General features: G+C 36.5%; 2 protein-coding genes across 6 annotated transcripts in view; one reads left to right on the forward strand and one right to left on the reverse strand.

Moving 5' to 3' along the window:
* Positions 1–5,225: 5,225 nt before the first annotated feature.
* On the forward strand, positions 5,226–11,473 carry LOC116764232 (prolyl-tRNA synthetase associated domain-containing protein 1). The gene is made up of 2 exons (XM_032652635.1): positions 5,226–5,408; positions 6,660–11,473. Exons 1-2 carry the CDS (start codon positions 5,325–5,327, stop codon positions 7,089–7,091), a joined length of 516 nt encoding a protein of 171 aa, XP_032508526.1. The 5' UTR covers positions 5,226–5,324; the 3' UTR covers positions 7,092–11,473.
* The window catches only part of CCDC88A (coiled-coil domain containing 88A), a 125,952-nt gene continuing 112,182 nt past the window's right edge, over positions 11,338–25,107 (reverse strand). The window contains exons 26-33 of one of the 5 annotated variants that reach the window (XM_032652632.1): positions 22,819–22,902; positions 21,627–21,830; positions 20,960–21,031; positions 19,885–19,965; positions 17,765–18,024; positions 17,110–17,572; positions 12,856–12,955; positions 11,338–12,333 (exon numbers count right to left, since the gene is read on the reverse strand). In XM_032652632.1, the coding sequence (XP_032508523.1) occupies positions 12,891–12,955; positions 17,110–17,572; positions 17,765–18,024; positions 19,885–19,965; positions 20,960–21,031; positions 21,627–21,830; positions 22,819–22,902 (1,229 nt within the window). In that variant the 3' untranslated portion in view covers positions 11,338–12,333; positions 12,856–12,890. Of the gene's footprint in view, positions 12,334–12,855; positions 12,956–13,290; positions 17,573–17,764; positions 18,025–19,884; positions 19,966–20,959; positions 21,032–21,626; positions 21,831–22,818; positions 22,903–25,107 lie in introns of those variants that run through there. The other 4 variants (XM_032652633.1, XM_032652630.1, XM_032652629.1 and 1 more) reach the window with 4 other exon arrangements.

The raw sequence follows: 25,107 nt of genomic DNA on the forward strand, positions 1-25,107 counted from the left end.
ATTGAGAATATAGAATTCTCTAGGAAAGAGTCACCTAATTTATTTAACACGTCCCTTTATGGTGGGATATTCCTGGTTCCGTAGCCTGACAGTTAGGATCCTTTGTGCCTAGTTCTAGCCTCGTCTCCTGCTGGCAGGCCTCTCATTCTGCTCTATTGTCACACTAAATCATAACGCCCCAGGACACGTCATGCTTCTTCTCCATTCTTCCAGAGTTTCTTCAGCTGGATCCCTTTTTTTCTGATCAGCTCTTACTTATCCCTTCAAATTGGTGTCATCTCCTACTGCTTTCCCTGACATACCACCCCTGTCTGCTTAGTGCCCTTCTGGGCTCCCAAAGCATCCTCATTATGCCACTCTCATTGCTCTGGGCATATTTTCTTGGATTTATCCTCTGTGAATGTTTCAGTCCTCTTCACTAGACTTTAAGGTCTCTGAGGGCAGAAAGCATGGCACATGTAGATGTGTCATAGTGTACCTGGCACATAGAGTTGTTCCAAAAGATTTGTTGAAGAGACACAGATTGCAAGAAGCATTTTGTTTAATTGCCTCGCTTTCTTTTTGGGTATGCACAGCTTCTTACGATGGCTTTGAACTTACCTGTCCTGGAATTGCCCTTTGTTTTATGCAATTATGGGGGTTTCTAACATTCTTCACCTAATAGACGCAGTGATGCCCAGTCCCCTTGGTGTTGATAAATATTTTCAATTTTGGCCTTTTTATTTCCTTTGCCAGGCAGGCTACAATTGTAGCTGTTCCTTTACTTTAAGCAGACGTAAGATGAGGTTCCCTTGTTTCATGGACCCTGGCACAACTCCATCTTCCAGATCTCCTTTTCAGATTCGTTCCTTATCTGTCAATTATCCACACTCTTCCTAAGGATAATAAGAGTCTTTCCCTCAGTGTGTTTTTGGAGAAATGCCAGAAGACGACTTCTTGTTTGTTTTGGCTGTGCCATGCGGATCATGGGATCTTAGTTCCCGGTCCAGGGATCGAACGTGGGCCCTCAGCAGTGAAAGCCCAGAATCCTACCCACTGGACCGCCAGGGAATTCCCCCAGAAGACTTTTTAGTAAGTTTTCCCCTGTTTGTAAAATAATTTGGTAACCCCCATTTATCAGATACTACCCCTTCTCCTAGAATCATGAGATTTCATATTCAAGTTCTGTGACTAGATGTCTAGTTTCTCAAGTTCATGCTGATAATTTTGAATTTAATGTTTCATGTTGTTTTTTCCAATGTAAATTTGAGATTGTATTTGAGGACAAGGGACTATGCGAAGGATAGCATTTCTTTTGTATTTAATACAATGCTGACATGTATGTTTGATAAATAAATATAAATATGCATTAAACTTGGGTTAGGATAGTTTCTAAACAGTGATATAAGGTTCTTTTACCATAGACAGATTTAGCTTCATTTTATAATAAAAATCTTTGGTGGTAAGACTCATTGGGAGCAGGGTATTTGGTCATTCAACCACAGGTAGACTAAAATTAAGAGAACATTAGTGTAGACCAGGGGGAGATGATAGTCATTTGGTCTAGAGTGATGGAGGTGGTCAGAAGAAGAAGGATTTAAGAAACTGAACTGTGATGGATTGGCTATGGGTCGGGGGAGGGATCCACACATTGCATACCTGATGGATGGCAGTTCATCCAAAGAGATTTCCAGATCAGAACACCCTATTTGCCTAGACAATGTGCTGGATGCCACGGTCAATTTTCCCCCTCTGTGTTCCTCCTTCGTAGCTGTCATGTAGACCTTATTCTGGGTTAATTGTTTCCCTAGTTTTGGACATGATTCACATTTCTTAGTCACAATCAGATTCCAATTTTTTCCCGTTTATGCTCAGGTCAATGTGATTGAATTTGGGTATTCTTGAAAGTCTTCAAATATTTTAAGGACAGTCATTTGTGATACGTCATATCTTCATATAGGTGGTCTTTGGTATTCTAATGCTTTCTACTTTCATTCTTAGACAGAAACCTGGCAAAAAAAATGAGCCTCACCACATCTTATACGCCAAAGTAAATTTTAAATGAATTAATGAATTGAGTATTAAGAAAATAGATCGAATACTCTATTGCTGGAGGTTAGCTTTCTATACTTAGATCAGAATAACTTAAAAAGAATGACATTTGGTTACACAAAAATAAGTAACTTCTGTAGATAAAACCAAACTTTAAAAAAATCCCTTCTTGGGGGCTTCCCTGGTGACGCAGTGGTCGAGAGTCCGCCTGCCGATGCAGGGGACACGGGTTCGTGCCCCGGTCCCGGAGGATCCCACATACTGCGGAGCGGCTGGGCCCGTGAGCCATGGCCGCTAAGCCTTTACGTCCGGAGCCTGTGCTCCGCAATGGGAGAGGCCACAACAGTGAGAGGCCCGTGTACCGCAAAAAAAAAAAAAAAAAAAAAAAAAATCCCTTCTTGGGAATTCCCTGGCGGTCCAGTGGTTAGGATTCTGGGCTTTCACTGCCAGGGGCCATGGTTCGATCCCTGGCTGGGGAACTAGGATCCCGCAAGCTGCGCGGTGCAGGGGGGAAAAAAAATCTCTTCTTAAATGGGAAAAATGAAAACCATTTGGAGGATATATGGCAAATAAAAGGCACATAACTTGATTATTTAAACAGCTCATGTAAACCAGTGTGAAAGCCATTAACATTCACTCCATAGCTAAATGAGCCAAGACATAAACGAAGCTAATTCACAGATGGAGAAATAAAATAATAAACATGGAGAAAATGTGTTGAGTGATCCGTTCCCCCTTATCTAAGTTTTCTAAATACTCTGTAATGTGGTACATTGCTTTTGCTGTTGACCTGAATTTAGGTGGCCACGGGCAGAGGCCTGTTGTTGGTTCTATAATCAAGGATCAAACAACTGGATGGACTGTTTGAAGGAAAACATGGCTTAATAGTTTTAAGAGGTGGGTTAAGCTTAGAACTTTTAAAATTGTATTATCCAAGGCCAATTCTGGGTGAAATCGTGAAGTTGGCTCTGATTTCCTCTTTCACAGCTTCCTCCAAGGTTGTCATGTGGGTGAGGACTCAGATATAGCCCTCCCTCAGTATCCAAGGGGGATTAGTTCCAGGAACCCCCCCACAGATATGAAAATTTGTGGACGCTGAAGTTCCTTACATAAAATGGCATAGTGTTTGCAAATGACCTATGCACATCCTCCTGTATATTTTATTATTTTTAAATAAATTTACTTATTTATTTTTGGCTGCGTTGGGTCTTCGTTTCTGCATGCGGGCTTCCTCTAGTTGTGGTGAGTGGGGGCTACTCTTCACTGCGGTGCCCACGCTTCTCATTGTGGTGGCTTCTCTTGTTGCGGAGCACGGGCTCTAGGCGTGCAGGCTTCAGTAGTCGTGGCATGCAGGCTCAGTAGTTGTGGCTCGCGGGCTCTACAGCGCAGGCTCAGTAGTTGTGGTGCACATGCACAGGCTTAGTTGCTCCGCAACCTGTGGGATCTTCCCAGACCAGGGCTCAAACCCGTGTCCCCCCAAAAAAAAAAAAAAAAAAAACCCGTGTCCCCTGCACTGGCCGGTGGATTCTTAACCACTGTGCTACCAGGGAAGTCCCTGCAGTGTCTTCTTAAGAGACTTCCTCTCCAGGCCTTCAATTTGCACCCCAGAAATGACCTAAATATTATATATTCCTACTAGAGTTAAACGTCCCTAGGAATATCTACGTTTTATCTGGGATTCTATTCCTGAACTGGTTGATTTGGCCTGCCCTGGGGTCCTAGCCCAGACCGAGACCCCTTGTCTTAGTCAGGGAGGTTCTTTTTCCGATCGGATTCACACAGCCAATAACAAAACCTATGCTGAGACTGGAACAGCACGAGCTTTATTTAATGGCTAAAGAATGGAGAAGCGGAAACCTCGTTTGCAAATCAACTTCTCTACCCAATTCCAGGGGAGACACTACGTTTATAAGAGGATCGAGGTAGAAGGGAGGGAATTGGAATGAGTGGGAGGAATATTCATGACTTATCCGAGAACGGGGGTGTGGTTTGGACCTGGAACTGATGCAACTCTCCTTTTCGGTCCTTGTATGGGCTTTTCCGGTTGTTGTCATGGCAACTGTCAGCTGTCATTGCACCGGTCGGTGTGTCATTTAGCATGCTTAGGTATTACAACGAATGTATCATGAGGCTCTAGGTCTACTGGAAGTTAAATCTTCAGCTATCTAGTGCCTAATTGGTTCTAACCAGTTCTTGTATTTTTCTTTGCAGCTTCCTCCCAAAACTTAGGTTAAGAGCAACTGGTTTCCATTCAAGCCCGGGACAAGAGTATGATTCTGGGGCAACAGCTTTGGTAACAATTTGAGGCTTAATCTAAACTCATAAGTGAAACTCTAGTGGAATTTCAGGCCTCGTTCAAGGTGGGGAGTGAGGGTTTTGCAGGATAGTGGAAAACACCCCACAAAGAGGTAGGAAAAGTGCCTCTGAAAAAGGTAGAGTTGTGGTTGCCACAGCTGATTATTTAAAAGGAGAGGGATTTTGGCTCCTTCTCTCCCTGTTGGTTCACGACCTCAGGTAATTCCCCAGGTGAAACCTCCGCCCCCACACCAACACACACACACACCCTAGGAGGTCACAGAATGACTGAAGAGGCAGGACATTCCATATTGGTAGGTGGCAGTTTTAGTAAGCAAGGGAACTTACATAGGTGGTTTGTCTTGGATATCCACTCGCCAGAATCTTGAGTTTATACAGAGGCCTTAAGCGGGGAAAGGGGGGTTGCACTTACCAAAAAAGTCCAGATGGTTTCAATAACACCTTACTCTCTCAAGGCTGCATCCTTCAAGTAGCACCTAGCTCAGGAACAGAGGGCAGAAAGTACATTCCAAGCACAGAACGGGTAAGGAGCCTCTGACTGCCTCAGTCCACCTCCTGGGTCAAGCCGAGCCCACGTCCAGTCGATTACTCCCCCAACACTCCCTAAGCTGAGTTCCTATGTGGCTCTGATTCTGTTTAAATGGAAGATATGCTGTACCTAGGAAACCTGAGGCGAGGCTAGAGAGGGCTGTGAGAAGGCAGGCGCCTTCCTCTCGCAGGACGCGGGGCAAGGAACTCTGCGTGTCTAGTTAAGTCTGTCTCTGCGGACGCAGACAAATTTCAAGCACGCGGGGAGAAAGCGAGGCGAACCCAGCGCAACGCCGCCTCCGGAAAGCGCCCACTCTTGGGCTTCCGGCACCGCCCCTGTCCCTCCAAGCACTTCCGTCTGGGCTGGCAGTTCGTGGACTGCGGGAAACCACGCCCAGTTCTTCCGTTCGGTCTCTCGCCACCGCGTCCGTTAGCGCCACGAGGTTAGCATGGCAGGTGGCGAGTTGCGGGCAGCGCTGGAGCAGCGTCTCGAAGCCCTGGCCATCCGTACGGAGGTCGTGGAGCACCCGGAGGTGAGGCGCTCCCGCCGGGACCACCCCGGGAAGGGGTGGGCTCTGCTGCAGCTTCTATGGGGCGAAGGCGCTAAGCCTAGACGTCCCAGGGGTAATGTGCCGCAGAAACTTCCGTTCTAAGGCATTTACCGGGATCCAGAGTACGAAAGGGACTTGAAAGTACCATCAAGGGCCTCTCCACTTCGGACGCTGTTATTGTGAAACAACCTCATGTTTTCTTGGAGTGATTTTTTTGGCCGCGCCACGTGGGGTGCGGAACCTTAGTTGTCCACCAGGGATCCAGCCCGTGACCCGTGAACTGGGAGCGCGGAGGCCTAACCACTGGACCGCCCGGGGATTCGGAGTGATTTTTTTATGTTGAGAACTAGTACAACATATTGAGAACTTGCGCATCTCAAACTGGCTAGGGATGTTTGGTCAGTGTGTCAACTTTATGCGTATGTCAGTTGCCAAGCAGTAAACCCCTCTTTGCAGTGGCTGCAGGTGCATACAGGATGCCAAGGTTAGAGTTTGGTATTTTTTAACATGATTTATTGATGGGAATATTTTTTTTTTGCACATATCTGACGGAGCCAGTACGTAACCTGAGTGGTGCAAGGACAAAGTTTTTGCCCAACGCTTCAGTAACAGCTAATGATAATTAGCTAGATATGGTGATGATCTTCCAAGTTTAGAGAAATTCATCAAAAGTATATTCTTTGACCCTTTTGCCTCCCTTATAGTCCACATACTCTCCCCCTTTTTACTGCGCGTATTGCCAGCTTTTCTGATTTTTTCTGTATATTAGTCTAGGGTCTCATTCCCTGCCCTCACTCCCTCTCTGTGGTTATCTTTTTATAGAGTGGAGATCGTCATATGGCCTGGATGTAATGGAATGCCAAGGAATAGGAGTCTGGGCTGCTATAAACTTTTTTAAATTAATTTTTATTGGAGTATAGTTGATTTACAGTGTTGTGAGGGCTGCTATAAACTTTACCGAAAGTTTAATGGAGAAACAAAAACATTTTGGGAGTGTGAAGCCTTGGCCTGCACATTGGAATGGAGAACTGGCCTAAGAGAAACTGTCAATACTTCCTGAGGCCCTGAGATGAGATATATTTGCTAATGGGCTGGGGATGGATCTCTACCAGTGAAATCCAGGTCATTGAGTACTCCCTAACCTTACACCCACCAGGCAATATACAGATTGTATGTGTGCAGTGTGTGTATACATGCATATTATTTTTAAACTTCTCATGTGATATTTCACAGGTGTTTACAGTTGAAGAAATGATGCCTCATATCCAACATTTGAAAGGAGCACATAGTAAGAACTTATTTCTTAAAGACAAAAAGAAAAAAGACTATTGGCTGGTGACAGTTCTTCATGATAGACAAATTAATTTAAATGATCTTGCCAAGCAGTTAGGTGTTGGAAGTGGAAATCTGCGGTTTGCTGATGAAACAGCCATGCTAGAAAAACTGAAAGTTGGCCAAGGCTGTGCCACACCGTTGGCACTCTTCTGTGATGATGGAGATGTGAAATTTGTTCTGGATTCTGCTTTTTTGGAAGGTGGACATGAAAAGGTGTACTTTCATCCAATGACCAATGCTGCAACCATGGGATTGAGCCCTGAAGACTTTCTCACATTTGTGAAGGAGACAGGACACGATCCCATAAGACTAAATTTTGATAAAAACTAATTGGGCTAATACATTTATTTCTGAAAGCTGTTTTTCTTACTTGTAATTATAAAAAGCATTAAAGTGGTAAGATATATATAGCACTTTGGTTTGGTGACTACCTAAACTACTTAAGGAGCTGTTTAACTATTTCATCTTAAAGGAGCTGTTTTTAAAAAGATATATTGAGGTAGTTTTAGTCAGCTGAGAGATTCCACCCTCCCCTTCCCCCATGACAATTACTTGTTACCGGAATGCCTTCAACAATTAAGGATGAATTAACATAGGGAGTTCCCTGGTGGCCTAGTGGTTGGGATTCCAGGCTTTCACTGCCTTGGTGCAGGGGAGCAATCTCTGGTCAGGGGAACTAGATCCTGTAAGCTGTGTGGCAGCCTAAATTAATTAATTAACATAAAAACTAAGATTAGTTAACTAAGAGTAACTATATTACATCTTCTGTAAGGTGTTTATTATGCTTGAAAAAATCAAACTGCAAAAACAGCATATATAAAATTATACATATGACAGTGTACATACAGGGGAAAAAAGAGGAATATGGGAATATATTCAACTGTTAATAGTGGTTATCTTTGAGGAATAAGAATTAAGGAATAAGAATTCCCCAGCAATATAATTAAACATGGGGGCAAGGGCAAAACCTTCCTATTACCAGGTGTTTGTTTTTAAACCAATGGTTTTTTTTCAGTGAAAAATAAGCTATTTTTTAAATAAAATTCTATCTTTAGAAAATTTTAATCTAGAAAAACACTCAAAGTAGGGATGGAAAATGTTATGTCATAATCATACTAATGAAATTATATTTTAAAACTCAGGAGCAGAAAATACATAGGCCATTAAGAAGGATTTGCTTAGTCTTTGGAGGTTACAAAATGTGAACATGCTTGAACAAGGTTCCTTTGTCCTCTAGGCTATATTAAATTTTACTTATCCCCTTTCAACTGTGGCATCTAAAGCAGTATAAGAACCCAGGATTATGTATTGTCAGTTGTCATATAGAGGCTAGTTCAAAAACAGAGGAAAATTGATGTACTTTTCCACCTCACTTAGATTCAAACAAAACCCCAGTTGAGGGTCTGACTAGACTAGGCTACAAAATAGCCTAGAGGTCTTAGGAAAATTCTCGTTTCCTCTAGAGTACAATCAAGTGGGATATTTGAGAGATAATCATATTTTCCTAAGGTTGAACACTCAAAAAAAATTTGCTTCTGGTAGAGAAATTGTACTTAATTTGTACCAATTTGCATTACTGAAAGGCAAAAGTAAAAACTTGTCATATTTGGATATATGTGGTTAGAAACTACAAGTCTACTCAAGGCAGAATTTTTATAAAATACAGAATGGATTTAAGAGATGAGTTAGTAAGAAATATTTTCCATAAATGATAAACTTATTTCTGAGGTGCTATGTTAGTTTTTGCCTACTTTGTACTATATCTCTAAGAAAGAGGAAATTTTAGGTTGCTTTGCATATAAAATTAAGGTTTAACGAACAGAATCAAAGACACCGAGGACCTCAGATAACTGGTCTAACTGTCCTCCCCACCTTATGGTGAAAACAGGCCCAGAAAGACTGACCTGCCCAAGGACTCAAGGCAGGTTGCCATCTCTGACATTACGCCTCCCAAAGTCTAGATGTGAAAATGAAAGAGACTGATTGGTACAATCTATTATCGTATTTAAACCTATTTTGAGGTTGACAAGACTGATAAGACTCTCAGTTCTCTCCCAAAACCTCCAATACTCATCCCAAAGTGATTAGGACAGAATCATCTAAACAAGGTTATATGTTATGAAACACATAAAATAGGTTTTCTAGGGCAAAGGGAAAGGAAAGAATAATATTGGGCTAAATTATATGTTATGATTGCTGACCACTTGTTATAAAAATCACCTCTTTTTATATTAGTTTAAAATTCACCTCTTGTTATATCAGTTTAACAAGTGAATGTTAAACCAACTTAATTTTTTTAGGAGAAATAAAGTTAAAAACAAATGAAAAATAATGAATGTTTTTTAAAAAGGACAAATCGGCCAAATGATGGTATCTGTTTTGTTATAAACTGGATTTTTTGTTATGAACTGTGGCTTATATTAGGTATAGCCAAGTAATAAACATTTTGCCATTCAACTCCAAATTTCTCAGTAGCATTACTTTTAAAGGAAATGTTACATCTTTTATATTATTAGATTTGATATTTAATAACAGTTACAAGTACAATGGCAAACATTGAAAGAGAGAACCCTTAGTAGAAAAGAAAAAGACAATTTGAAATCACGTTTTGTTAAAGGTGTTGTAAGTGCAACTTTATCCATAAGCATTCCTTTTAAGGCATTTTCTTTGTCCAAATATCTCAACATGTACATCAAGGTTTATATTATAAAATGGGCTCCTTTTGTATTATTCATTCAAGGCTTAAAGAAAAAAATACATCTCAGGACTAAGTGTAGCAGAAAAGAAAACACAAAAATTCACTTCTCTCATAAAAAGTAACTTAAAATACAAGTCATTTAGCATACATTATTACTCCTCATTGTAATTCCAGATTTGGTACAATATCTTTTTCACTTCCTGACATAAAATTTTAAGACAGTGCAGGCTGTAATACTTCATTTGTGAGGTGGCTGCAATTCCGTAATATGCACAGTGATTTTTAAATAGGCTTTTACCATGCCTTGCATGAAAGGTGCTACATACAAACCTGTTTTGTGTACTCTTTGGTAACCACCAGTTCAAAAACTTGGACCGAACATTTCCACATTGCCAGATCTGAAGCACTCTGTTGGAGCTCTGGGCCGAAGCTATTACCCTGTATATAAATTCTTTAGTTTCCGATGGGGTTTGGGTATTGATTTAGAATAGAGCCAGATCATTAAAAGCATGTCAGGCCCCATTCCGGAAAGTGGCCCCAGTTAGTTTCTAGTTGGCTACACTATTTTGTTTGGCAGAAGTGGTTTATCTAAGGGAAAAGCATGACTTCATACTAAGTTTGCTTCTGATGGTATCTTTTGGAGACGGTAAAATATTCATGGGTTATCTAATCCTTTCTTGAAATGGTATGAAAAAGGTGATTAATATAATTGAGAATATTCCACTTTTGCAGTCTCAAGTATTCTCTTGGTTGTCTTGCTGCATTTTCTCAGGGTCAGCCCACTCAGGTTTAGTACTTCATAGGCTACCCTTAAGCATTTTCTAATGGAAGCAGTAATGTGCTGCCTCAGTCAGCATGTTCTCTATTTTAGGATATTAATGTCCTGTAGAGACCAAGCTGTGATATCATACACCCTCACTGGGCTACCTCCTACTCATTAAATTTCAACTTTCAGTAAATGTCCTGGAATGCGTCCTAGTTGTGCAAATTAGATGCTAGTTAATATAAATCTAAGTTACCCACTCACTGTATTTAGCTAAAACATAATTTCTATATTTACTTTCAATTTATCCACCTAAAGATGAATTTACATTTTTTACATGCAAGTGTCTCTAGACTGCCATGATACCCATTATCAATCTGATACTTGAATCTAGGGAGTCATGATGGAGACATGTTTCAAAGTCTAGAGAATAGGTTTTAAATATGTCTGTTGTGCAATATTTGTATTTTAGTAAGAATCCTTTGTATTTACATTTACATAGCACCTTTCATCCAAGGGTTTAAAAGTGATTTAACTTTACAGCATTATTTGGTGGCAAAACCTAAGTTAATGGTGGCATTACGAAGTCCAGGTTCTCTAACTTCCATTTCAGTTTCAACTATACATGCTGTATTTATTTTCATTAATGGTCTTTCTGAAAGGAGACTATGAACACGGCAGTGTTACTGGCCTACCAGAAAGAGAAAGAAAAAAAAGAAAGGTGTGAGGAAGGAGGGAGAGAGGGAGACATGGAGACATGTATCTCATGGCTACTAGGTTAGTGATGAGACACACAGTTCATAAACCACACGCTATGGAATTATTCCAAAAAGATTTTTAGAGCTGGTAGTGAGAGCCTAAGAAGTATATTGTTAGAATTAAAAAGTTAGTATCTTTCTCATTTCAGACCTTTAAGATTATTCTGATATTTGTTAAATAATGAATTTGCATTAGTAAGTATCAATGCAGTTTTTTGACTTCATAAGAAAATAAAACTGTGATATAAAATTGGAACTACAAAAAAATTGATGTTTCCCTGGGTTGACTAAATTTACCTTTTTTTTGTGCTTCTTTCAAATGTTTAAGGTAACAAATGCATACAAATATTTCAAAAGTACTGATAACAGTTACCAACTTTAATGTATTATAAAGGACAAAAACAGAAAAATTTTTATTAATAAGTGATAACCTTAATAATAAGTGAGTTCCTGGCAAAATGCAGATCATAGTAAATTATTTACATTATTTTTGCCATAAGAAAACTTCTTAAGCAACAGTCAGCTCTCAAGTTAAAAAAACAAACACATACATAACCCAGTACTAAAGGAGGGAAATGAGTTCAAACACAACAGCTTTATCTTGGGAATGCCATTTTCTAGAAAACCATCTTACTAAAAAAAAAGTTTCAGAAAAACACACTTTAATTACCTTAGATCCATGTGTGAATTGCTTAGTGTTGCTAGTGGGGGATACGGAAAGATTAATATCACTGTAAATTTTTTATAACTCCTATCTTATGGATTTTTCAGAGTTATCTCATAAACTGAATTTCTTTTGCAGTGCATCAAAATAATAGGCTTAAAAAAAAAAAAGAATACCAACACATGCAGTCTGCTAACCAAATAAGGCTCTGACATGCCAAAACAATGTTGTCTGTATCTTGATATATAGTACATCCCACAACATACTACAGCATTTAATTTAGGTTTACACAACTAAATATAAATGGCTAGATTTAGACTAATACTTAGCAGAAGCATTAAGCAAACATGGATAAATTCATAAACAAATGATGAAAGTAGTATATTGTTCTTGGAGTACTTCTTGAAACCTTAAAACACTTGGTCCTTAGTGAGAGAACATCCTTTATTCAGTAGATCTTAACAGTACAATGTACGGTAAGTCACAAAACCTTCTAAAAATTTTGGCAGTTGACTCCAGTAGTGCTCCTTGATTCAAGGAAGGAATGAAGGTTTGTATTTCTTTCCTGCTCTAGTCACGAAGGATTGTTAAAGTCTTAAAAGATTTTAAAAAGTGATTCCTATAGTTGGGTGTCTTGTTACTTCAGAAATAAAGGCTTCACACTGAGAAACTGAAGGACACTTTTCTCTCTGTATTTAGTTGGAAGGTAGAAAGAAGAAAGAAAATATAAGAAAAGCTTGAAGATAAGAGATATAAAATACAGAGCAACCACTAAAAGAACAGCATGCACCAGATACTTCTATAGGGATGAGAGTGACAGAAAGTCAGAGACAATTTTTTTTTGAGTGGCTCTTCATAGAAAAGGCATTTAATTTATTCTCCTCAATTATCAAGAATGTTGCACAGAAGTTGTATTCCTACCACAAAGAAAGACTTCAAACTGAAAATTTCTAAAACATTACTCATTAGTAAAATCAAATTTAAATTGAGGGGAAAAAAGAAAAATAATTTTTAAAGATTGGTTTCCTGCACTGATGGGCAAAATCTTTTGGGACTCACCTAATCTTGATTTACTAGTAAGACAGAAAGTCATGAATTAAAGCAAGCAATATTTACATCTGTTAATGCAATGTGCACTTGTTCTTATACTTAATGCAGTTAGTTTGTATAAATGAGATTAATCTCATTTACATTTTAAGCAAGAAACTCACCACTTGGCCCACATGTCATGTAGTGGGTAATAGAATTAGGAGCTTTGTTGCTCCCTAGACCTGCTTTTTGAATTTCTGCTTTCTTGTACTTTGTCCACATCTGCAGGAGAAAAGCATTTCATGTTATTTAATGAAAGGCTAAACAGAATACAATTCATGAAGGTAAGAAACTAAAGAGCTCTCGTTGAGTAGGGCAAGGAGAAGGAATCTAACTCTGGAAATGTTATTAATCCGACAGACATCTCTTTACTTAAAGACTGATTTTTATATTTTAAAAGCTATTAAGTAATATACTTATGCCCTCTTAGTGTCAGATAGGTTTACTTACTATGTTTATTTAACCAAATGGTCACATATAGTTTTAAAGTAAAAAATAATCTTGCATGCAGCAGCAGAAACATCCACAATGAAATAATTGTATTATTTACTAAGAAAACCAGGGCTCAAGGCATATTTTATTGGCAAATAACATACCTACTTACACTGTTAGAACTAAAATTGCTTTGATCAAAGGGGACCCAATGCTTAACAATATAAATTTACAATGTCACAAATAATAAGGGTGTAATTTCTAGAAATCTAAGCTAGGAATATGAAAGCTATTCAATTTCATCTAAAACTGGGGTACTAATACAGGCATACCTCGGAGATATTGCAGGTTTGGTTCCAGACCACTGTAATAAAGTGAATATTGCAATAAAGCGAGTCACAAGAATTTTTAGTTCCCAATGCATGTAAAAGTTGTGTTTACACTGTACTGTAGTCTATTAAGTGTGCAATAGCATTATATCTAAAAAACAAAGTACATACCTTAATTTAAAAATACTTTATTGCTAAAAAGTGCTAACCATCATCTGAGCCTTTAGCAAGTCATAATCATTTTGCAATAGTAACATCAAAGACCACTGATCACAGATCACCATAACAAATATAACAATGAGAAAGTCTGAAATAGTCTGAGAATTACCAAAATGTGACACAGAGACACGAAGTAAGCAAATGCTTTTGGAAAAATGGCACCGATAGGCTTGCTCAACACAGGGTTGCCACAAACCTTCAATTTGTAAAAAAAAATGCAGTATCTGTTAAGTACAATAAAGCAAAGTGCAATAAAACGAGGTATGCCTGTCATCTGTGAAGCCGCTAGAGTATTTATGGAGCTGTCTTGGAGGAAAAAAAGTGCAGCTGCTCAACTGAGTCAGAGTTGCTTCACTTTTATCTCAAAAAAAAAAAATTTTTTTTTAAAATTGGGGCATCTTTGTAAGATTTCATTCATAGAAAGTATTATGTTGATTTTTTTAAAGTTTGGGAAACACTATATGATTTCTAAGGTTCTTCTCACTGCTAAAAATTTGATTTCAAGTGCTATCAAGAAACACATGTAAAATAGTGTTTGGGGGGAATTTTATGACTCTACAGCTGGTGACAGTTTCTGGAGGAAGTCTAACCTGTATTCTTTGACATGAAGACACATGGACATGGTATGTATCTATCTGTCTTACATGCACAGTGTGTATGTTCTTTTGGAAAACATGCTGTATATATAACTATAGCCATTTGGGTTAGAAATACTTCTTTCCTGTAAGTCTAATATTTTAAAATAATCAGTTTTTACTATAATAGCATATGATTTCTCAATATATTTTTATAAATAAATTTAATATTTTAAACAAAGTATAAGGCCAGACTTATCTAAAAAGTTGAAATGGTTGTGAAATAATCTTTGACTAAATGTGGAAATTACACTAATTATTACATTTGTATCATATATGGCCCCATGTAATCTCACCTATATTTACCATTAAGTTTTATTATCAGGTTATGCAAAAAGGGACACCGAAGACATTTGAAATGTTCGGACTGATTATGAAACGAGTGACAACCAAACAGACTGATGTATTCATGTAGATACTAAAAAATATGAAAAATTTCTGATTGTGTTTATTTGATTACCTGCATTATAAGCATTTTTAGTAAGAGCTGGCTATGAGAACTGAAGAGAATAGCTTAATTTATAAAGGATACAAATGTCTTTCCTTCTTTCTTTTCTTTAAAAAGTTTTGGCCGTGCCACACAGTTTGCGGGATCAGGGATCCCTGGTTTCGTGACCAGGGATAAAACCCGGGCCCTCAGCAGTAAAAGCGTGGAGTCCTAACCACTGGACCGCCAGGGAATTGCCAGGATACACATTTCATTAAGCAAAGATTCTCTATAAATTTTGTTTTCTTTCGCCCAATTAATAACAATAATAATTTAATACAACGTGCAAAATAATAATTTCCTCCCCATTTTTAAAGTTACATTTCAAAACATTTCTTCTAGATGCCAGGCTGCATGACTGTCAGTAATATTTAGGCTGAATCAAGATGGCAAAAACATTTCAGAGACAGAACTAAGATATACTTCTCTAGAAGTAAGTGATTCAGGGTTATGGGTTTCTTGGGGTTTCTTTTATTCTGGAATAAAACAATTGAAGTTTAGCTGATTCTGCTTTAAAAGTGCTATGACCACAGCAAGATAATTTTAAAGTTTATGACATAAGTCAGAGTTAGCAAATATTTTCTCTATCTTTTATGATTAATTTTTAGTTACGAACTTGCATTTATTCTTAATTCTAAAATATGTTCTACTAAAAATATACTTGTTTGCTTAAGTGATTACAAATACTAATTTTGCATTTTATTTTAGCACAATGTACTCATTTTAGAAAATTCTGTTTTAAGGACATATATAATTTAGTAATAAATAAGTTATAGAATTATATAAGTAACAATCTTCACCACTTTATAAGCTTGCTCCCCTTTTGAACAGAAGTAAAAATGCAAATTTCTCACACACTGATTATGATTTGCTTTATTTCTCTTTGACTCTATGTAAAAAAAAACCCTGAAAAAAACTGTGTTAACTGATGTCAAGTAAAAAAGTCATCTTGAAGGAAAGATAGTACTTGAGCTCTTATACTTATCAGATGAAGAAAAGTGCAGAGAAGAAATAGAATACAAATACTCCTAGTCCCTGTATGTCACATTTAAATTTGATGTTTTTTTTTAAAAAAGAATTACGCTAAATTTATAAGTATTAACAAAGTTTTAAATCTGAACAATTTTATAAATATGAGCAGTAGTTAATAACTATTTCTTTGAAGATAAAACAGCAGGCCAGAAGGCATAATTAAATGGCAAAAGAAAATGACATCTTTTTTACATAGTTTCCTTACTAATTCTGTACATGTGCAATATGAAGTGCACATTTTGTAAAAAAAAAAAAAAAAAGGAGAGGAAGAGAGGTAAGGAGAAAGGGAAAGGGAAACAAAGGGAGGAAGAGAGACAATGAGCATTCTTTTTTGGAACCAATGAAGTAAATATGACTTGGAAATGCCTTGTTGGTAATTATAGCATGCAGCCATTTTAACATGCCTCTAGGTATCAAAGTAACAATCTCTTATTAGGTGACGAGAAATGTCAAAGAGGAGCATGTATTGTTAAGGTTCTTAAAGTCATGCAAAAAATGTACAATGCAATTAATAATTCATGCAAGCTCTGTTGTGGTTACATAATCACATTTATATACATGCCACAATGTACACCTGAACACTATCCACAATTTAAAAATAAAAGTATAAACCTAGCCAAATGATACTTTTCAACAGCAGCTCTTCAAATCAGATTAGAGAAGCACAGTGCATATCAAATGACATCAGTATTATATTGTGCAGTTTTGATCATACACAACCATATTCATACCAAACAGTTTGATTATCCTCAGAAACCAACAATGCAGCTTCTGTGTCATCAGGATAGAGGCATGCAGGAGTGATAAGATTATTGCTAACTACAGAAGACTGTGGGTTACTGTTGCTGCAGTTCTGATTATCAGAAAACTGCTCAGTATCCTCCTGTGCAGCTTTATCCAAAGAAGCAGAAGCCTGGTCAGTTAGCCTGGTGACTGGTCTGGGAGGTAGCCCACTTATGTTACTAACTAATTCTGTATTCAGGGATAAAAATGGCTGAGATGGATGAGCCACAGTAAATGAGTCTATGCTATCTTTAGCTGATATTCCAAATGCATCATTAGACATATTAACAGTGGCAAAAGTTTGGTTTAGAAAATGTGACCTTTCTGTTCTTGAGTTTCTGGCCTGGGCATATGGAGACGTGGGCTTGTCTGTAGCTAAATCATTTTGTGCTTGAGAACCTACAGCATAAGTTGGACTGTGAAGTGGATGAGAGGACCACTGGTGTAAACGGTACTCACTAGATGTTGCAGTGATGCTGCTATCAGCAGTAGCTGGTGGTGAATCAACTGACATAGGTAGTCTACTGTCCTTGGTCAAAAAATCATGGATGCTTGTCCTTCGAGTAGTTCCTTCGGCAGTAGAGATCACACTGCTTGCACGAGGTAAAGTGGCATAGGGATTACTATCTTTTGATTGTCGTGACAGAGAAGTTTCTTTTACTACTTTTATCTTTCCTTGAGTGCCTAGTGTAGGCTTTCCGGAAGAACTAATGAAATAGGTATCTTCAGTCTTTTGAGGACCAGGTCTCACAAATTGTTCAGGCTTAGTTGTCCATCTATCACAGAAGTCTCCTGGAGTTTTTCCACTTACTGACCTGGCCAGACCACAGCTAACTGGTTTGTTTTTTCCCAAAAAGTCAGAAGAGACAGACAAACTTTTCATTACTTCATCTAAAAGATTCTCTTGACTTGAGGGCTTTATCTGTTTTTAAAAAAAAAATCAAAGCAGATTAGTGAATACAGCCATGCTTTTACTTTCGTGATACACTAGACTGTACAATAAAAAACTTGCTAATGTCTCTAAACCCTCCTTAAAAAAAAGCTCTAAAGTTCAACCACAGAAATTTAACTTGTAGTGTCCATCTAAATTAAGGTCACCATAGATAAAACTAACCTGTATTGAGGTAAGCTTGTTGCTTTCTTCCAAAAACTGTTGTAGAGTAACAACTTCACTTCCAGGGGAACCAGTTTTGACCTTGTGATGTGCTCGACTCTCTAGTGTTTTGTGCTGGAGCACTGGACTTGATTTGGGCTGTCTTTTCAAGTATTGGATTGGACTGCTACCACTGCTGGACCACGCCTCATGCTCATGAAGCAGGCTAAATTCTCCACTGCTGTGGCTTTGTGGCCTGCTTTGGATATTAACTGCACCTGCTTTTGGAGTAAATGGTGTGTTAAGAGTTCAATAATAGAAATGAGATTAAAACTATGTAAGTACTGACATTTGTTGACTGGATTCTCACAGATAGCCAAACTGACTTTCAAAGCTTTATTCAGAAATGCTTAGTAAACCATGTTCATCTCTCATCAGTCTAACAAATGTCTACCATAGCGTGCTTCCTTATTTGTCAAGTTGACAAATATTATAAGCTCCACAGGGCAAAGACTTGCCATCACCACCATACCCACAGCCTAAGCATACAAAGCAGGCACTCAATACATTTGATGAGTAAATGAATGAATAAACAAGGAAATAATATATTTTTTAAAAGTCAGGTTCAAATAATTATAAAACACCTCACAATTTAAAACAAAACATGATTATATGAATTTTTAATTATTTGAGAATGTTAAAACCAAAAACTCTTCTATATGCTAAAAATTCTAATTCTTTTGACTTTCTATGAGGTCTGTATAACTTATTTGAAGGTTTATTTGTTGATCTTAAATGAATAATCTTAAAGAAATATTTAAAAAATTTAAACAGCAAGCATCTAAGGAAAGTCAAATGGAGACATGTAATTACTTAGAAAATTCCAGTAAAAATATAAAATTAAGTATGTAGTATTTTATTCTTTAATGTCTGAATCATCTGATTCTCCCTGCTTTCCACTGTTGGTATGGTGGCTATACAGCTTTCAAAGACTCGGTTGAGGCTGAACAACTATACAGAATGCAAATTACTAGTTCTGGAAAAAAGCTCCCTAAAGTTTATGCTATTCCTTAAGAGTGCTTATTCATTTTGATCCATTGCAAACTGTGTAGATACAGCATCAAGACAGAAAATGCAACTTTCCATGGTTTCCTAATCACAGAGAATAAAATGGGTCAGGAAAGATTTTGGTTCAAGCTATGTAACATTTTACAGGAAAAAGATTTTCTTAAATTTTCAAATCAGAAAAGATTTACTTACATTTCAGACTATATTTTTCTACAGGATATAAAAACATGATTATAAAAATGAAAAAATAATCCCTCCTTGAAATCAGATTTTTCAGATCATTGCAACAAAGTCAAAGCATTAATAATAAAATATAATCACAACTGAGACAAAATGATTTTATAATATGAAAAAGCAACAGAACAAATGCGCTCATTATAATTTAACAATTCTGGACTGTAGAGAATAACTACTTTCACAAACCTTTATAATCTATTAAATAATTCCAGAATCTGAGTAGGCAGTATACCTTTAAGGAAAAAGGTGTTAGTCAATACTTCCAGACATTTACATAAAAATTTCACCTTGGAATGCATATTAAAAAATTGAGGAAAAAGATATCTTGAACTAATTCTTTATATGAATTATATGCACCCATTTGGCTCTTGTTACACTTACACACACACACACACACACACAATTGTCTTTTCAAATTAAAAAAATATATTCCTCCTTATTTCATGGGTAAGAAAAGCTAAAACTATTTCTAAAACACCTTCTGTGAGTTCAATGTACACGTATCATGAGAAAGTTAAGGACAACCACTTTCAAGACAATGACAAAATGTAAGTAAAATAGGAACCTACAGATATTTTGAAATATAAAGATTACAAGAAAAAGATTTTATCTGTGAGGATGAAAAATGGAAACTAAAATAACTGCTCCTGTTTTTACATTTGTACACATTACAATACATTTGTATTGCAATGTGAAAAGTATAAAATATTCCAAGGAACTATGTTCCAAACATAGAATGATTTGGATTTCATACTTTACCCCAGAAACTTCATCAATCTCCCACTTTTAAATCTGGAAATGGATGGAGCATATTAATAAATTTACCTACAGCATACCTTTGACTTCATGGAGTGAAGCATTATTATTGCTATTGCTAGTGGATGTTCTGCCACTATCAAGGCTGGCTGGTCTCGAAGCTAAATGAAAAAATCAGGAGACAGTGATAAAACTTCCAGCTGACGACAATGAACTTTACATTCTGATTACAGAATGCTTTGAGGAAGCAATCATGCATACTTTCACAGGCTAAGCATGCCCACAGAGTTGAATCTTACAGATTAGAGAGCAAAGGCATTTCCAGATAGTTCAGTTAAACAGCTGAGAGAACAGGACACTTCTCAGACAATAGCTGAGATTCAAAGAAAAGAAGATAAAAGTGCATAATTAGATTTGGAAATGGATTTCTAGATGGATACCAGGACTGTTTTAGTTGAACAGAATGACATGCCCCCCCCCCCAAAAAAAAAAAAAAACTGGTGATTAGGTCACTTACAACAGATCAGACAAGGAACCCTGCACATTGCAGAGATGCCACGAACAGGAGGAATATGAGCATCTGCACAGTTAATGTCCTGTATTCCTATCCATACAAGGGAAACAATTGCACAGTTAACATGGCCCTATCCTACGTCTTAAAGTCCTGCTTACATATGAAATTCCTTTAACATATTCCTTTACATATGAAATTCCGTTATCCATTATTTGTTAATTTAGTTTGGTAAGATATGACTTTCCAGATAGAAACTAAAAACTCTGAAATGCTCAACATTGCAGAAAATGTGGTTTCTTAGAGTTTGTCCTTTGCCAAAGTGAGTATTTTTAAAATCAAACATAAAATGTATCTCATCACTTTAACCTTATGCCAAAATGGCAACAAAATTACCTTTGAGCATTGTGCAGGCATACTTTATAAATGACCTTGATGAAAACAGAGACAATTTGGATGAAGTAATAACCTTAAAAAAGGCAAAAGGGTGTAGTAGGTTTGAAGAAATAGCAGAGGTAGCTATGAGATGCAGGTTAGAGAAAACATGCTTGGTGGCAGTGCTACATTCAGCAGGTCAATGCAAGAGTCTTAGCATTCTCATTCTGTATGTAATATGTACTCTCTAAATAAAGTTCATATCTTACCATGAACTCTTGATCCCGTACTAGAATCATCACTAATACCTTGTGGACTTACGTCTTCAAAGGATGTAGTATCTACATAAAATAGCAAAATGAATATAAAAATATTTTTAACAAAAAAATTATAAAATTTTATTTATGCAGAATATGGAAATTCTTTTTCAACCATGTGTAATACATCTTGATTTAACATATTTCATAGATTCCATCAGAAACGAATAGGAGTAAGAAACAGAATAGCTCTGATGAGAGTTGACTTGCTTAGGGAAAACACCAGAAGCACTGAAACAATCTGTCTGTGACCCTGCAAATCAAAGCAAGAGCCTGGGTTGCTCTATGTGGTTCTCTGTGATGCTATAGTGTTTCTAGGTTATTTTTTTTTGTTTTTTTAAAGCTTCTATCACTCTCTCCTTTTCTCATTCTTTTACTTGGTTTACTTTTCCATTTCTTGTTAGTTCATTATCTGTTTATTATGAAAGGCCTAGTAAAGACTTTAGTTGTACAATGTTTTAAATTTTTGAAATGATTTGAAAATTCCCTCAGATCAAATCCAGATTGTTTTGATCATTATTTCAGGTTGCTGCTGTCAAAAAAGTAAACATGGGAAAGTCAAATTAAAATTCCTGTTGCCAACAGTTACACCACAGTGCAAATAGCAGACGGCCTATACCTTTATTATTAACCAACTGCTTGGATCTGAAGCCTGTAGAAGAGTTGACAGTTGAAAAGTTGATGGCTGTAGTAGAGAAGGCCATAGCTCCCAATTCTTTTCTCCTTTTACCCGTTGCAATATCATCAGGAACCTCCAAATTCTCAGTACTACCTGTCCACTGTCCTCCTGCTAGGACCATGGACTGCACCAGGTCATTCATGGCTGGGATGCAAATGAAAGCAAATGAATCAGCATGGTTAATGTATTTGCTCTTATTTCTATTTTGTATTAAAAATGATCTGACTTTTGTCTATGGATTAATGCAAGTGAAATAAAAAACTAACCACAAGGTCATTTGAATTATGACATGCATTCAGCTGAATGAAATGAGTAGGCCGAAGGCTGATAAACTTCAATAAATGTTTTTATCACCCTCCACCCCCTTTAAAGATAGGAAAAGGAATTTTACTCTGTACAACTGCCATGCTTTTGAGCAGTGATGTACAATATAATTAGAAGCCTTCATAATGTGGTTCTGTGGTGACAAAAATGGAATGAATAAAGGTAATATGGAGAGCAGTTCTTTACAGCATCACTATTGAAAATGATAAACAGTCCTTGGTCAGAGCAGATTACTGAAGAAATTATTCATTTTATGAATCAAATAAGTATACCATTCAATAAAAACCTGAAAGAGAGGATATCCAAAGTGACAGACATTTAATGTGATTATGTAATTACCCATTCCACTTAAAAAAAGAAAAACCAGAGTATTATTATATAAAGAATGACAAACATTCTCAAGGGTTACAGGCCACTTTATTTATTTAATCCTAGTTCATTAAGAAATTAAATACCTAATGCTAAAGGTTTTGTTATATTTTCTTTAAGTAAATTTCTTTGGGAAGAAATCTCTATGGCATATAAAATTAAAGGTTTTTTTCTGCCAATGTTTAGAAAGTACTGGAAATTTCCAAGTATATTACATGTATGACTAAACATATGCATGTATATGTATAAGTGAACATACATATAATGCAAATTCAGTGCCAGTTATGAAAAAAAATATTCTTCCAGCTCCTTGTATTACAGGAAGACTGCACTTTGCAAAATAAGAAAATTGGCACAGTCCAAAGAATGGTTAGTGAAAAATTAGTAATGGAAGCCAGTGTAGTCATTTGAAAGAAGCTGAACTGTCATAAAGTCTTACACATGGAACGACGGTAGCAGGCCTTCATTTTGTCTTTATCCTTCGGTCTGTTCCTCAAAAAGGGCAGTCTTTTCAGTGCAACCACTTTAATGTCAGAGCATGAGGAAAAACAGAAACAGAAAAATGAAAGAAAAAAGGGAGAAGAACAGATGGGAGTTAAATGTTGAAATTAAGGACAGAAATGAATGTCTGAGCTTCAGCTATGTAAACTATACTAAAGCTATTATTCTCGTGCTGCTGAGTGATAATGAAATATGAAATATGTACTTTGATACTTTAAAATACTTGGAAAAGCACTGAAGACAATGATGAGAAACATATACTTTGAAAGCTTGGATTGACTAAAGTCCTAGAAATATAGCAACTGATTAGAACTACCTACAGAAGGAACAATTTTCCTAGTTAAGTTGTAAAGATACACCTTTATTATTAGGGCCATTACTGGTGGATCACAGAGTACACATGATGAAAATGTAGAAGGCTTTCAGGCTTTCTTTAACTTTTTAAATTGTAAGATTTTATTTTGAAAAAAAGTAATTCAGAAAAATGTACATCCTGTACATTTTTAGTACAGGCATTAGTAAAATGCCTCAACAAAAACTAGGGGATGTTTAAAATAATCTAAAGAAACTTAAAAAATTTTTTCGTTATTTCCTTAAACTTTAAAAAAGAAAATAGGGAATTACTTCTTGGTTTAAACTGAATTCTGGTGCATTATTTAGCAGCACCACATAAATATATACTCTTCTAAGAGAAGTCTTTCAAAAGATGACAATTATATTAATTTCATTTTGCAAAAGGTTGGCTGCGAGAAAGAAAAAACAGTATTTTGATAGTAGCTTTTAAGCTTTGATAAGCCTAAAAGATAAAGAAGTAACCTAAAGCAAGCAAAAATGTCAGAAAAATATGTATTTATAACATTTTTAGATATTTTAAAGGGCTTTTAGGGTTATTAAAAAAATCAAAGGTAGCACTATGCAGGAAAATTATATGAAGGAAAATTAGGGTTATACTGCAGTAGGAGTTAACATAAAAATTAAAATGTTCACTAGAGTCACTAACATTCTTAAGCTACACTTTAAGAAGATTTTAATACGAAAAACTGTTACACCTTTTTGGAACTGCAATTTAAGAGCTAGGGGAAAAACTCACATCAAGATTTAAAAGCATACTGTACACAGCCTTAATAACTATGCTGTTTCTCAGGGTTTGCTATCATCTTATAAATAATAAAAAGCTCTTCTGACAAACTGACGAGTATCACTCATTAAGGAGAATGCAAGGACATACAGCTTTTTAACTTATTTATTTGATTGCTATTAAGAATAGTCATGATTCATTTAAGCTTTTATTTCATTTCTAGCTTGGTAAACACAGCTGTTTTCAATGATTAAAAAGAAATGAACTGAAAGCAATGTAAAAATGGACACTTAGCTAAAACAAAGCTGAGTGGTTGCAGCATGCACACATTGTCTTGTTTAGATACTTTCTTTTCCTGTTTTCAACTGTTTTCCATAGACTGCTTTACTGACAGGCACTCATCCAAAAGGGACAGGATAAAAGGAGTTTTAAATTTGCCAGTGGTGGAATGTGATCCTTCTTATGGCAATTAGTTTGCAGATATACAATGTTCTCCTCCCAAACTATTTTGAAATTAAGGGAACATTAGAATGGTTGGGTTTTGTGTTTATTTTTAAAATTCTAAAACTGAACAACTGCTGGAAAGGAGAATATTACTTCCTTCTGATTCTTACTCTGGATGTTTCAGCAGAGAGTATGAAGGAATGACAGATTTATATTTGAAACAAACAATCTTACCTCAAAAAAGACTGTGCCTTTCTTTTGTATATTTTCATATCAGAATTGAAATATCTTCCTTTAATTAAAAAAATTAAGTATACCCATGACCATTTCTCATTAAATATGATGTAAGATATTTTATATTCAAAGGTAGCAGATAAAATTGAATCATCTGGCACCTTTTTAAGGAAAACTTGATGATCTCTCTACCATACTCACAGGTTTCATGTAGATTTGGCTGACAAGACTAATCTTATATGGATATACAGAATTAAACCACTTTCTTATACACACACACACTTGTACATATGTATGTATGTATATATGAATAGGTACTCAGGTATGTGTATGATTTTTTTGTTGCTTACTTGTGGATTCTAGTTTATAGGGTGCTATAGTTGCATTCTGAAATATAGCCTATAATGAATGTCTAATCTCCTACACTCTAAAATACTGTTTTTTCAGAGATAACTCCCCTGAGGACAAAAC

The sequence above is a fragment of the Phocoena sinus genome, chromosome 13 (assembly GCF_008692025.1).
Source record: "Phocoena sinus isolate mPhoSin1 chromosome 13, mPhoSin1.pri, whole genome shotgun sequence".
NCBI lineage: Eukaryota > Metazoa > Chordata > Mammalia > Artiodactyla > Phocoenidae > Phocoena > Phocoena sinus.